Here is a 12,595-nt window from a genome sequence, read left to right as displayed (position 1 = left end):
GCAGGTTCCCGCTGATTTTGGGGGAAATTCGATATTATTGTGATTTCCTAGAGCTCGGCGTTTGGATAAGAAATAATCACTTTATTTATTTTTATCCGCAAACGAAAATTATCCGGGATGAAACGATTATTTTACATGTTTAATTGGTATATAGCCGTGGATAATATCCATGGATAAACAGTTAACCGTAATTTTTATGGTTAGTAAAAACTTTAGCGGTTAATTTATCTGTTTCGCCGAGCTCTATGATTTCCTCGAACTATTTATACTTTGGGAAGATGACTATGTCGAGACGATCCTTGGGCAACGTGGTCGAGAAGGGGGATGAGATACGTCACAGGCGTTCGCTACTATAGCGTTGGAAGACATCATCTTAGGGAACCAATCAGATAGCGGGCTGAGTTAATTTATTTTAGGGGGAAGGAATTTACTCTTGGAGCCTGAGGGGGTTTGGTAGCAACGCTAAATATCGACTCCACATATTTCGTAGGAAATTATGGTTTATAAATAAATATTTTAAAGGTACACGTTTCAGTTTTACGACGTAGAGGGCTACTTCTCTCTTATGTAGTATATTATATACTTCTGGTTGTACTCACCATTGGCGCCCCTCCACCGGGTCTTCCCCACGGATTATAGCTCATCAACATTTCCATGTCCTGCGGAAATATTATACAACCATGTTATTTAAATACATTAAATTAAATTTTGGATTGGTTTAAACTCAAATGTCCGTGGCATCTAGGAGCGAAAAACACAAGGAGAACGCTGCTAGCCATTAAACACGCTAAAGCAGTGATGTGTACAAATTTCATTGGACGAACTTTTACTCTGAATGTTTTACGGGCGGGGGGAGGGGGGGGGTGGGATTCAATTTCCGAATTTTCCCTTTCCGACGGCAGCAGGTGCTAAAGCGTCTAACCAATGAAAACTGTACACAAGAAAATGCACTACTTTTGACGGGTTGTGTTTCCTTTTGTGGGGTGCTGTGTTTGTTGCTCCTAGGTAACACAAATAAATAAATTAATAATAACCAGCTAGGCTAATACCCAAGGCACCACCTTATGCCCCAGTCAAATAGTGACTTTTTATGCCATTATAATTCAGGTGGCTGGGTTAAATTGCGTAAGAGGGTGGTGGTAAGCCCTTCATGCCACGCGAGCCAATTTAAGCCGTTAACATAATACCAATAAATATGACAATTAGCAAAGGTTATCACCGAGTTATTGCGCAACCAAGATTTTATTAAGTATAGCGCCCTCTAGTGTTTAAATATGCCCAAATCGAAATATACTATACTTACAGGGACGATAATATACTACTCACAAGGAGAGTACCCGAGATGTTTATTGTCGATTTAGTTCAAAGTCGCGCGTAATGTAGATCTATATGAGATATGAACTTTCCCAAAAGTAGACCTTGCAATACCCATTCGATTTGCCATGGCAACCGAAAATGTTTTGACCACTAAAAACAAAAATAAGATTAAGTGTTACAATTTTACTCTAAAAATGTTCCAATTTACTCAAACTTGATCAAATTTACCTAAATGTGGTCCAAATTACCCATTTCGTGATTTTCAAATTTTTTTAAAATTTCAGGAAACCGAGAAAATTTCATGCTTTTTAAAATGGAGTTTTTTCGTTTTAAGTGGTCAAAAATATTTCGAATGGGTAGTGCAACGTCTCCTTTTGGGAAATTTCGTATCTTAGATAGGTCTACATTACTTCAGACTAGGGATGTTAATTTTCCGGAAAAATAAAATGCGGAAAATTTTCCAGAAAAGTTTCCGGAAAATTTTCCGCAAACCCGAAAAATAAAAACTTTAAACATAAATTACCTTTTAAGGGTTTTTAATGTTTTTAACTTTTTATCGATATAAAATGTCTAATATCAGTAAACATACTACAAAACATTAATAGCGTTACATTGTTAATCAGTTTAAACTAGTCTAGAGGTTTAGTTTTACTTTCAGATTCGAAAAAATGAGGCGAAAATACCGCATTATTTCAATTTACAAACAATATATTAGACTAATCATGGAATGAAAACTTTTTTTATTTTTTTCGGAAAAATACGGAAAATTTTCCGGAAAAAAGGCCTCGGAAAATTTTCCGAGCGGAAATTTTCCGACTTACAACACTACTTCAGACTTTGAACAAAATCGGCAAAAAACACCTCGGATACTCTCCTTGTCAGTTCATTTGCAAGTTCAAGTCGAAACTGGGAGAGAGCGTAAGTGTCAAAAACAATTTCGGTAAGAATATGACCATTAAGATAATATTAAATGCCATACGTATTTCTATTACGTTACTTATTCTACATCTCAATGAAGTTCTACTAGTATGTAAATACGGGATATGTTTAGGGAATTGAACCTTAGTAGAGCAACATTTCGTGTTAGCGAGTTTGCGCTTCATATGCCGAAAGAAAACTATCTTAAAGTTGTCTACCCTTTTCATTTCTTCCTCCTTCTGCCTCTTTTGAATCTCTTTGTACGTTTGTAGTTTTCCAATTTCTTCGGACATGATTTGATGGGCTGCATCCTTCCTCCTGAAGTCCGCCGATCTGAATTCATGTATTAAAATCGAATATCGACCAAGTTGAGAATCAACGCTTTATATTGGATGCTCTCCAACAGACCTTTCTATAAATTCCTAGCTAAACAGGCCAAACACTTTCACAAAGACAACATAGCGCTACTTCAGTAGGACTTGCAAATTATTTACTCTTTGGTTTTAAAAATTCTGTATGATTTGTAGTGTCACCCATAATAGTCCAAAAGCCCATGACAAAATAAGCACGCGATAAGCTACACGATGGGTCAAGGTATTTTTTAATTAGGTTAGTGATGTGTAACAAAGAACTGTTTGTCTTACGGGTCAAAGTGGGGGCTTTCCGGAAATACGAACCACGTGACGTCACTTCCGGTGACCTTGGAAACTGATATGACCTGATATTGGTATCATTCGATGGGTCTCAACGTGCTCTTACCAAATATCGCTAAATTAACCTTCAAATCTGAACCAAACGGCGTGTAAGATTAAAAAAGTAATTTTGTCTTATACATGTAAATTTGGGAGGGGCTCGAAATTAGTTTCTTAATCTTATACGCCTCTTGGTTCAGATTTGAAGGTTAATTTAGCGATATTTGATAGGAGCACGTTGAGACGAATCGAATGATACCGATATCAGGTCATATCAGTTTCCAAGGTCACCGGAAGTGACGTCACGTGGTTCGTATTTCCGGAAAGCCCACACTTTGACCAAAAGACAAACAGTTCTTTGTTACACATCACTAACCTAATTAAAAAATACCTTGACCCATCGTGTACCTTATCACATGCTTATTTTGTCATGGGCTCTTGGACTATAAAGTCGATTTTCAAAATATAGCTAAGGTCGCCTACGTCAAGATATTTTATTTCAAAATATAGTAAGCCCATAACTGAACTATTTGCATATTGTTCATGTTCGTTAACTATTTAAAATGGTTTGTATAAAACTATAGCCGTTAAATAAGTTGGATTTTGATCAAAAATCCAATATTTATACAGACAACTAGGTTGGCAGGTTTGCCAGATAATCCATTTTTGAGCCTCCCTGTTTCATGAAAAATCGGGCCAAACCTTCTGACTCTCTATACACTCTTTTTAGAAACGTTTACTGGGCGCCGCCATTATCGTACAGACAACCAACGAGCCAACCCTCTACCACAGAAATTTCATCCCCCCTAAACCTGTTTTTTCATCACCCTCCCCGTAGACTGTAAGGTAATGGCGGTCGATTGGGAAGGCGCGTTTAAGAGTCTATACGCAAAAGTAAATAACCACGTAACTAGTATTTTATAGAATGGTGTATTGCGCCGAAAGAATATCTTACGTCAGATCCCGGAGAGACATTCCACTCTGCGACGAACGATCGTTTAAATCCGTACTTTCTTCCAACTTAGAGCCATCTTCCAGGGAAGAGAGAGACAAAGTTCAATTCAACCATGGTTTGGCGTTCCGATCGAAATAAAATTCCCACGATAAATTTAAAGTTAACTCTATCGTTGAGCAACGGGCGTACTTAAAATAATCAACATTGGCCCGTGAGGGGATCGAACCCACGACCTTCGCGTTATTAGCACGACGCTCTAACCAACTGAGCTAACAGGCCGCCTGCTGCCACGCGCTAACAACATTTCGGAATCGATAGGGACGACGCTCAGGACAAGGTCATCTTTCTCTAGAGCTTTAGGGATCTGCTGTGTGTTCTTGACCCATTTCAAAATAACGCGGTCGGGGCGTTAAGCGCCGAAACTTTTGAAGGAGCATTGTTCCACTACAAATCCGAAAATCGACAACCATTTTTCACAAATTGGATTGTTTATGAGTTCTCTAATATTACAACTAAGTCGGAAATCGGTACCTTTAAAGCGCTTCTGGACCAATACAAGAACTGCTGAACTCAGTGGTTTTTGGAAGTTAAATTAAATTATTCTAGGTTTCTCACACTTTGAAATTCAAATTAAATTGTTCTAGGTTTCTCACACTTTGAAATTCAAATTAAATTGTTCTAGGTTTCTCTCACGTTGAAATTCAAATTAAATTGTTCTAGGTTTCTCACACGTTGAAATTCAAACTAAATTGTTCTAGATTTCTCAAACGTTGAAATTCAAATTCCAATTAAATTCTGCAGTTTAAATTTAATTATTCCGAAATTTAAATGTAAATATTCTGCAATTTGAATGTAATTATTCTAAAATTTAAATGACATAATTATTCTGCAATTTAAATGTAATTACTCTGAAAATTAAATGTCATTATTCTGAAAATTAAATGTCATTATTCTGAAAATTAAATGTCATTATTCTTAAAATTAAATGTCATTATTCTGAAAATTAAATTTAATTACATAAATTTTATTGTTTATCTACAATATAACAGCCGAGGGGTCGGACACTTGCCATTATTTTGTACGGGATTTCGGGATTTCGTAGAGATTTTGGCGATTTTATCATTATTGCTGAAGTTATGTTGGGATTTCAATGTTAATTTAACATAGAGAGAGTTAAAAGATTTTGCGATTTTAGACAAAGTGTACGGGATTTTGGTAAATTTCCGACCCCTCGATAACAGCCGTACTTTCAAATTTGATTGTTTATCTTAATTGTTAAGTGGAGGTCTTTTAAGCATTTTTACGCAATTCTTAACTTTATTGTTTTTAATTTTATAATATCTCATTGCACAATAAGTTATATTTTTCTGTATCCATAAATTATTATTATTATTATTATTATTATATTATAAGCTTTATGCTTGACTTTGTTTTTCATTCTTTAGGGTTGGCCGCGTGTTCTTGACCCATTAAATTCCATGGTTACTGTTTTAGTATTCTCAGTATAAATGGGATCCGTTTCCGATTTCATTGATTCTGCCCCAAAACAAAAGATATGGAATAACGAGTAGGTAATAAACCTTGAAAGGGTTTGTTTTCTCCACTCGACGAAGAGTGACTCCCGAATTTTTAAAACTGCTTTTAGTCAAATTGAGTTGGCGAACCCTAGACGACGGAGAATAACAATCTAAATTTTCATAAAACACTATCTTTCGTTTCGTCAATTTTATTTTGGGTCCGGTCGTGCCCTGTTCGATACGATAAAAACAAAAATTGGGGTAGAGTCCTATGAATAATGCATAGGCCTAAACTTCACTCTTAAATTGGCACAGGGCCAAAATCAAGCCCTTAAGATCATTTTTTCTTAACTACTAATTATATTCGTAACGTTGCTCGAATGACCACCTGTGTAAAACCTTCAGAGAGTCAGTTACCCGTAACCTTTCCTAATTTAACCGCCTCAACGCCCCTCCCATTTCGTATTCTCAAATTAACACGCGAGCTCCCTTTCTAATCACCGGAACTTGTGTCTTTGACCCACTCGCTTTAAACGCGTTTCCGTTAACTACAACTACGCGTGTTAGCTTTTAAATCATTTTTCTCTAGCACTTATTTTATACGCCGAAGAAAATATTTACCTGTTAAAGGTTCGGATTCCATTTAATATTAAAAGTAGCGTGATTGGCGAAACTCTTTGATCGCGCGACAAAGATACTATCTTGCCTGTCTGGATCCTATTTGTGAAATACATTTGTCGCGGAAATCAGGCCACGTATTCCATTTTCTCGAGAGCACGAAGGTTATAATTTTCCCCGCGTTTAACGGTTTTTTTGCAGCTACACTAATTGATTAGCTATAATTGTATCTGATATCGGGGTTTCTCCGTAAATATAATGTACACGATTTTTTCGCGAAGAAAATTAAGTTATTTGACCATGGTCTACTTTTCACCTATAAACGCCTTTAAAAGTGTTCTAACCGCAGCGCAGCGGTGTTCAGAGAAAAGCCGACTACCGGGAATTTTAAACTATCTTACTTAGTACTACTTTAGAAGGCTAGGCAATAATTACTTATTTAAATTTATACAGTTCCAAGTGACATCATATGTAGTAAAGAATGACTTACCTTATTGGCCGATGAGGCTTGAAGTTTTCTCGATCCAACTTGTTGGGGATCGTTGGTCGATCTGAGCGGGAACTGGGGCCGTCGGTAGGGTAATAACTTTGTCGAGGACGGAAACTCCGAGTCAGCTGACCCCGCGCGCAAATCGGACATTCCGTGACGCTATTGGCCTTTTTCTTTGATGTATAAATTCAAAAAGAGCAAGATGCCATTATGGATTATATGATTTTTATCGTGTTTACTACTCCCCTTTTTATAGCCCTTTGTTATAAAGAACATTCACTTTCAATTTTTAACGCTTTAGAAAAAAAGCATTGTTATTTAAAATATTGTTAACCCTACTTTCTAAATTCGTTTTAAAAACTATTTGACATAAATAAGTTCAAACGAGGATCAAATCATTTTATTATCTGGTTTGTTTCGCGACATTTTCCGTTAGCCTAAATCGATAATCAATTCATATTACGAGTGATTTTTCCATAAAATCGATCGACCGGTATTTTATGGGGAAATATCTATTCTACGAAAATACGTCTGTACATCTATTGGATTTATTACATTGAAAGAGATTGCGAATGCAAGTAGCAATTAGGACTTGGCGTATTGTAACCCTTTTCTCCTCGTGGAAAGTTTGTAATTAGCATTCCGTAATAAGAAACCCCTTTTTATCGGTTAACGGTTTTCGGAAATTGGCTGAATATTTTATATCGGAATCGTGATATTTAATTCGATATTCGTTCTGTGATTTATCGGAGTCCTTTTTCCTCGAAGAAAATAGATTGTTTGTTTTAAAAAAAAACTGTTTTGCCATATACATAAATTAATTTCCGCTTAGGAAAGTTATTTCCTTTGACATTAAAGACGTCAAACTATTTCGACATTGTGGTCTTTTTGAAAGGTGTAATTCGATCTATGGTGAAGCGAGATGTGCTGACTGAAATTTGGTCGTCCACTATGGAGATTATGACGTCACGTGAAATCTATTTATATTTACATTTTGAGGGGATAGTAACTCGAAACAATTTTTCATATCCGATCATTGATTTTCGAAATGGTGATTTTTCACAATGTTTCTGTGATTTCCATCGATTTCTCAGATAGTTTCGCTAATTTCCTATGATTTTCTTACGTTGTTTCTTTGATTACTTACCAGTTTTCTTTTGTGACTACCCCTGGTTAAAATCCAAAATTATTATTTCGATAAGTAATAATAATAAGCTAAGCTAATAGCCAAGGCACCACCATAGACCCATGTCAGCTAGCGACTTTTAACGCCTTTTATTCAGGTGGCCGTGCGTTAAATTGGGTATGAAGATGGTGGCAAGCCCTATAGGCCCCGCTAACCAACAGCTATCTACCCTTGCTATTACCTTTACCCTCTGCAAGTCTTTTGTGGAAAGGGGAAACGGTGAAGGAGTAGTGACTTAAATATCGAAATAAGGTTGCCGGACACTGACTTTTGATATTTTTTTGACTCTATTGAAAGAGTTACGTAATTTTTATACATAGAGCGAGATCGTATTGTTCGCATTCAATTTTGTAACTAGGTCATTCCCAAATACAGAAGCGCCAAGCAATTTTTATTCATAGTTATCAATTACGCTCGTACTATCGAATTTTCCGAGAAAATCTTTTCGATTCAGTTTTTGTTCGTCGCCTTTGGACGTTTTCAATTCCGGACGAGTTTCCTCCCCGATTTCCGTCAGCAAAGCTTGCAAATCTTCTTCCAGATTTAGGGTTCGCAAAACAGAGTCTGGACTGAATTGGCGTTTACCCTGTTTCATGCCCTGTTAACATTACGTATAATTAACTACAAATATCCAATTTGTACTGAATGAAGAAATCGACCGGTTACATACTTGTAACGTTTGTTTCAATAAGTTGATGTAGTGGCCCATTGTTTTGGCCAATTTGCCAGCACCAGTTAGAAAAGAGAGCCCACCGTTGAGTAAGCCTTCGGTTGCAGCTTCCAGCTCGCTGCGATTGCTTTGGAAATCGTTGATCATCTCCTGTGATAAAATATCGTTATAGCTATTTCGTAAATTTAAGTAGACGCGATGGAATTGGTACTTGTAATAAGTTGTCTAAGAATTCGTTTTTTGGCCGGTTGGGCCTTTTTCCTAGTCGCGCCAAACCTTCCGTGTATTCGCGGATGTACGTCACGAAGACAATTTCCAAATCTCTGGAAGCCTTCTCGTACAAATCCAATATTTCTGAAACGATAATTTCGTTCATTCGCAGACGGCAGACTTCGGCCAACTCGAACGAGACTGTCTTGGACATCAGAGAATGACTGTAGACCGTCTCGAAATTGTCGTTGGGGGAAAAATTCCTCGTCTAGAAAAGGCTCGGGTTAAACGACGCAATTTGAATACCAACGCTAACAGAAATTACCTCCGGCTCCAAGATCTCCAACCACGCGCTGACGGGCCAACAGGCGTCTTCAACTTGTTCCATGACTCGCTCGACCAAGTCCGAGTTGGTACCGAATACTTTGTTGATAATTTCTCTAGCCACTCCGACGTAGTAGTCGACCAAGGTTTGCAGGCTGTTTAGTGTCTTGTTGTTTTCTATGCGAACCATCATTATTTTGGTAACATCCGCGACATCACTGGTCGTCTGAAGATGCGAAATCCGGGCGTAAATGTCGCTGCTTTCGGTCACGGATCCCATACCACCGTTCTGCCAGTAAACGTGCAGAAGCTTCTCCTCTATCGATACTTTGTCCTATCGGCCGGAAAGATAATGGCTATAAAATTAAAACACTGTTGACGCTTCAAATAGCGACGCCTACATTATCGTAATTCTCCAGCAAGGACTGCGGTCTGTCGTATTCTGGAATCATTAGGCCCAGCTTAGTTCTGGTTATTTTCATGTTTTTCAGGACAAGTTCGTTCTCGTGAAACGGGATTTTTTCTGGCCGGCTTTGGATCTGGTGTAACCTCTCCTGGAGCCATTCCTTTTCTCTGGTCAGGAAGTGGTACAGGTTCGAGTAGGCGCCTTCTCGTGGATCTTCGACCATTTCGTTCAATAGCGTCATGCAGAAGTTCATCTCATTTTGGTATTCCTCGGATATGATATTTTCTAGATGATCCTGAGAGTAATGGACGTTACGTTTTGAATATTCTATAGATTATTAATCACGACGCGTTTCTAGACTAACCCTTATCTTTTCCTTGTATATCTCCACTTCTTCCAGTCGGTTGATGATCCTGGACACCTCATAGGCCCATCGATCACCGAGTACTTTGGCACTGTATTTGACATCTAAACAGTCATTAAGAACCTCATGACATGTCTTCACGGCTTCGTCGATCGAGTTATTCAAATCAGAAGTGTCCTGGTATGGCATGACCGCTCCGACTGCTGCGGAAACTTTGTACAAATACTTGGGAAAGTTTCTCAAAGTAACATACACTGTTTCTATATCGGAAGCCATTATCTTTAGGAAATCACAATGACTTTAGGGTTATCTTTGTGGTTCGAAATTCGTTTGAAGTTTGAAATTTTCAAACTCGTGAATTTGTTGTTGGACTCGTCTGCATTCTAATTTCGCGCGTGAGAAGTTAAGACGCGACATCTATCTGCGCGTATACGCTGTCGTCTGCTAGTTTTATAAGGTTTTGGAATTATAAACGATTGCACCTTTGTTAATTTCTTTTCTTGACCGATTTATCGTAACTATCATAGTAATTTCTGTATATTCTGTTAAATTCCATTTGTTATTGGACGTATAATTCATCTAACTTTATCTAAAAGTAAGAATTATGATAATAATATTTATAAAATTGAAAGTGCTCAGATGCCTAAATATGCTTTATATTGATTTGCAGATGAGTAGGAAACAAACTCCCAGCGAATTTCTTAAACAAATTATTGGACGCCCAGTGGTTGTCAAACTTAATTCAGGGGTCGATTACAGAGGTTTTTAATTATTCCGTTAAAACCTATCATACTAAATTGACCCTTCGGATTTAATGATTAATTGTTTTAAGGGGTTCTGGCTTGCCTTGATGGCTACATGAACATTGCTCTAGAACAAACTGAAGAGTACGTGAATGGCCAGTTAAAGAATAAGTATGGAGACGCTTTCATTAGAGGGAATAATGGTAAAGATAACTTAATATTTAGGTTATCATTTTAACCATCTAACCTCTCCATATTTTACAGTGTTGTATATCAGTACTCAAAAGAGAAGGGTTTAAGTAAAAAATGGATAAATCACAAATTGCATTTGTAAATACAACATATTCATTTTATTTTGTAAGACTATTAAAATAAATAGGTCTAAAAATTGCAAGTATATAACATTTAGTAGATATATAATAAAAATAAGTGATATTTATTAATTTAACTTCCGAGAAGTAATGATAATATCCGCTTCTCTAATAATGCTTGGACTAAAGTGAAAATAACCAATATTAAGTCATTTAATGTGAAATATAACTACAAATATGATAACTATACCCTGTTTGCTTCCTCTTGCAACTGCGAGATCAAAAGCTGTTTCGGAATCTTCGTTTGTTTTGGTAAAATCCGCACCAGCCGTTAATAATTCGTGAGCACATAAAACGTGATTGTTATACGCTGAAAACATCAAGGCTGTGTTGCCTTCCTACAATTATATTATGACTAAATATTTCAGTTCAAGTCTGGGTAATTAATACCTACATCATCTTGATGATCTACGTCAGCCCCATTTTTCAGTAATTCTCTCACAACGTGAGCGTGGCCTTTAGCCGAGGCGAAAAGCAGAGCAGTTTCATTCTTTTTACCCGTTATATTTACTTGGGTGCCTCTGCTAAGTAGTAAATGAACAGTAGCTAACTGACCATAGGCACAAGCCCATATTAAAGGCGTAAAACCATCTTTATCTTGTTTATTTATCCAAGATGAATCCTCATCTATGATATAAATTTTAGCAGGGAGAATAGTCGTATAGTTTTTAATTACAGTTACCTAAATGATGGGCAAATAGTTCACCTTGAGCTGCTAAATGATGATGTGTCCTTTCTAAAACAATTATTTAATTTTAACACGTATAACACGTATAACGTGTCTTTATTTTAATGATAATATCATAATAATGATATCAAACCTAAAAGAACTGCCGGAGATTGTGTAGAGACATTGCCTCTTTGTAAATTTGTTAATATAGTGGTAGGCTGTAAGATATTGAGTTTTAATACGGCTACTATCATTCAATCATGATAAAATTTAATAAGTTTACTCGGTATGGAGTGAAAGCGCTACGTGAACCTCTTTGGACTAAGCCAGATGAACCAATAGCTGGTAGTGAAGTAGTATTTGTGGTGACAGTTGTGGTTCCAAAAGCTGGTAACCTGACAAGAGGGCTAACATGTTCAGGGGACAGGGCTTCCTTCTTAATTTCCTTAGACGTATCCATCACGTCCGAATTTTCGGAAGAGTCCTCTAATCCTATAAAAATATGTCATGTTTACTTTTAATATCGTATAGATTTGATATGGAATCCCACACCGATTGCTTTGAAAGAATCGGAATCACCCATTTTTCTGCGAATATCCTTCATTATCGATTTAATTTTTAGCTTCGCGCTTTTGAAAATAGATGGCAGTCATGTCTTCAGAAATGGAAAAATGAGACATCTATCTGATTTTTTTGACATTGTGAAATCGATTAAAGATAATTAATATAAATTGTCAGTTTATGTTCAAGCTTAATTTTATTTAGATAGCGAGATGAAACTATTCTCTGTTTTTTATTAATGCATTTTCGTTTTTAAGTCCTATTGCGCCTGTTGAAGTGCCGAAAGAGGCGAGTACCTGTGTGTACGGACAAGCAGACTACCAGGCTCTTCACTTTTAATTTATAACCATCAAAAGTATATAATATTTTTGCGACGAGTATTGATTTACCTATAATGCTATTGTTATTCGCTTGAAACATGTACATTCTCAGTCTCTTCCTAATTTTTCAAAATACGTTTCGTAATAAAAAGTAGTGCGTTAAAAATTCATTATTATGATCATTTTCTAAAACTATTTCATAGAAAAAATATAGTTCATAATTAAGTAAACATCGTTATTGAGTTTAATTATAACATTTTACA

The 12,595-nt window shown here is 36.6% G+C and overlaps 3 protein-coding genes and 1 non-coding gene across 6 annotated transcripts; 1 reads left to right on the top strand and 3 right to left on the bottom strand.

Moving 5' to 3' along the window:
- Positions 1-4,087: 4,087 nt before the first annotated feature.
- On the bottom strand, positions 4,088-4,161 carry TRNAI-AAU (transfer RNA isoleucine (anticodon AAU)). Its single transcript has one exon. It is a non-coding gene; the product is annotated as a tRNA-Ile (tRNA).
- Positions 4,162-8,067: 3,906 nt separating this feature from the next.
- Positions 8,068-10,049, bottom strand: LOC149922360 (uncharacterized). The gene is made up of 6 exons (XM_090163554.1): positions 9,668-10,049; positions 9,299-9,598; positions 8,899-9,231; positions 8,575-8,841; positions 8,364-8,513; positions 8,068-8,291 (listed from the first exon to the last, which is right to left on the bottom strand). Exons 1-6 carry the CDS (start codon positions 9,941-9,943, stop codon positions 8,085-8,087), a joined length of 1,533 nt encoding a protein of 510 aa, XP_090019680.1. The 5' UTR covers positions 9,944-10,049; the 3' UTR covers positions 8,068-8,084.
- Positions 10,050-10,106: 57 nt separating this feature from the next.
- LOC149922359 (U6 snRNA-associated Sm-like protein LSm6) lies at positions 10,107-10,804 on the top strand. The gene is made up of 4 exons (XM_090163557.1): positions 10,107-10,262; positions 10,338-10,428; positions 10,500-10,613; positions 10,675-10,804. The coding sequence occupies exons 2-4, from the start codon at positions 10,338-10,340 to the stop codon at positions 10,707-10,709; spliced, it is 240 nt and encodes a 79-aa protein (XP_090019683.1). The 5' UTR covers positions 10,107-10,262; the 3' UTR covers positions 10,710-10,804.
- Positions 10,746-12,135, bottom strand: LOC149922358 (uncharacterized). Of its 3 annotated transcripts, none has more exons than XR_016477319.1 (7): positions 12,004-12,091; positions 11,735-11,943; positions 11,603-11,669; positions 11,464-11,517; positions 11,172-11,408; positions 10,972-11,119; positions 10,746-10,904 (listed from the first exon to the last, which is right to left on the bottom strand). XR_016477319.1 is itself a non-coding variant. In XM_090163556.1 (7 exons), exons 1-7 carry the CDS (start codon positions 12,053-12,055, stop codon positions 10,855-10,857), a joined length of 786 nt encoding a protein of 261 aa, XP_090019682.1. In that variant the 5' UTR covers positions 12,056-12,135; the 3' UTR covers positions 10,746-10,854. The 3 variants fall into 3 exon arrangements, 2 of the variants coding, with proteins under 2 accessions (XP_090019682.1, XP_090019681.1); XM_090163556.1 differs by having other exon boundaries at positions 11,176-11,408; positions 12,031-12,135; XM_090163555.1 differs by having other exon boundaries at positions 11,176-11,408.
- Positions 12,136-12,595: the final 460 nt, after the last annotated feature.

Source organism: Leiobunum rupestre, chromosome 11 (genome assembly GCF_980474605.1).
Source record: "Leiobunum rupestre chromosome 11, qqLeiRupe1.1.hap1, whole genome shotgun sequence".
Lineage (NCBI taxonomy): Eukaryota > Metazoa > Arthropoda > Arachnida > Opiliones > Sclerosomatidae > Leiobunum > Leiobunum rupestre.
Note: the sequence above shows the minus strand (reverse complement) of the source record. Positions and strands in the feature narration are given on the sequence as shown.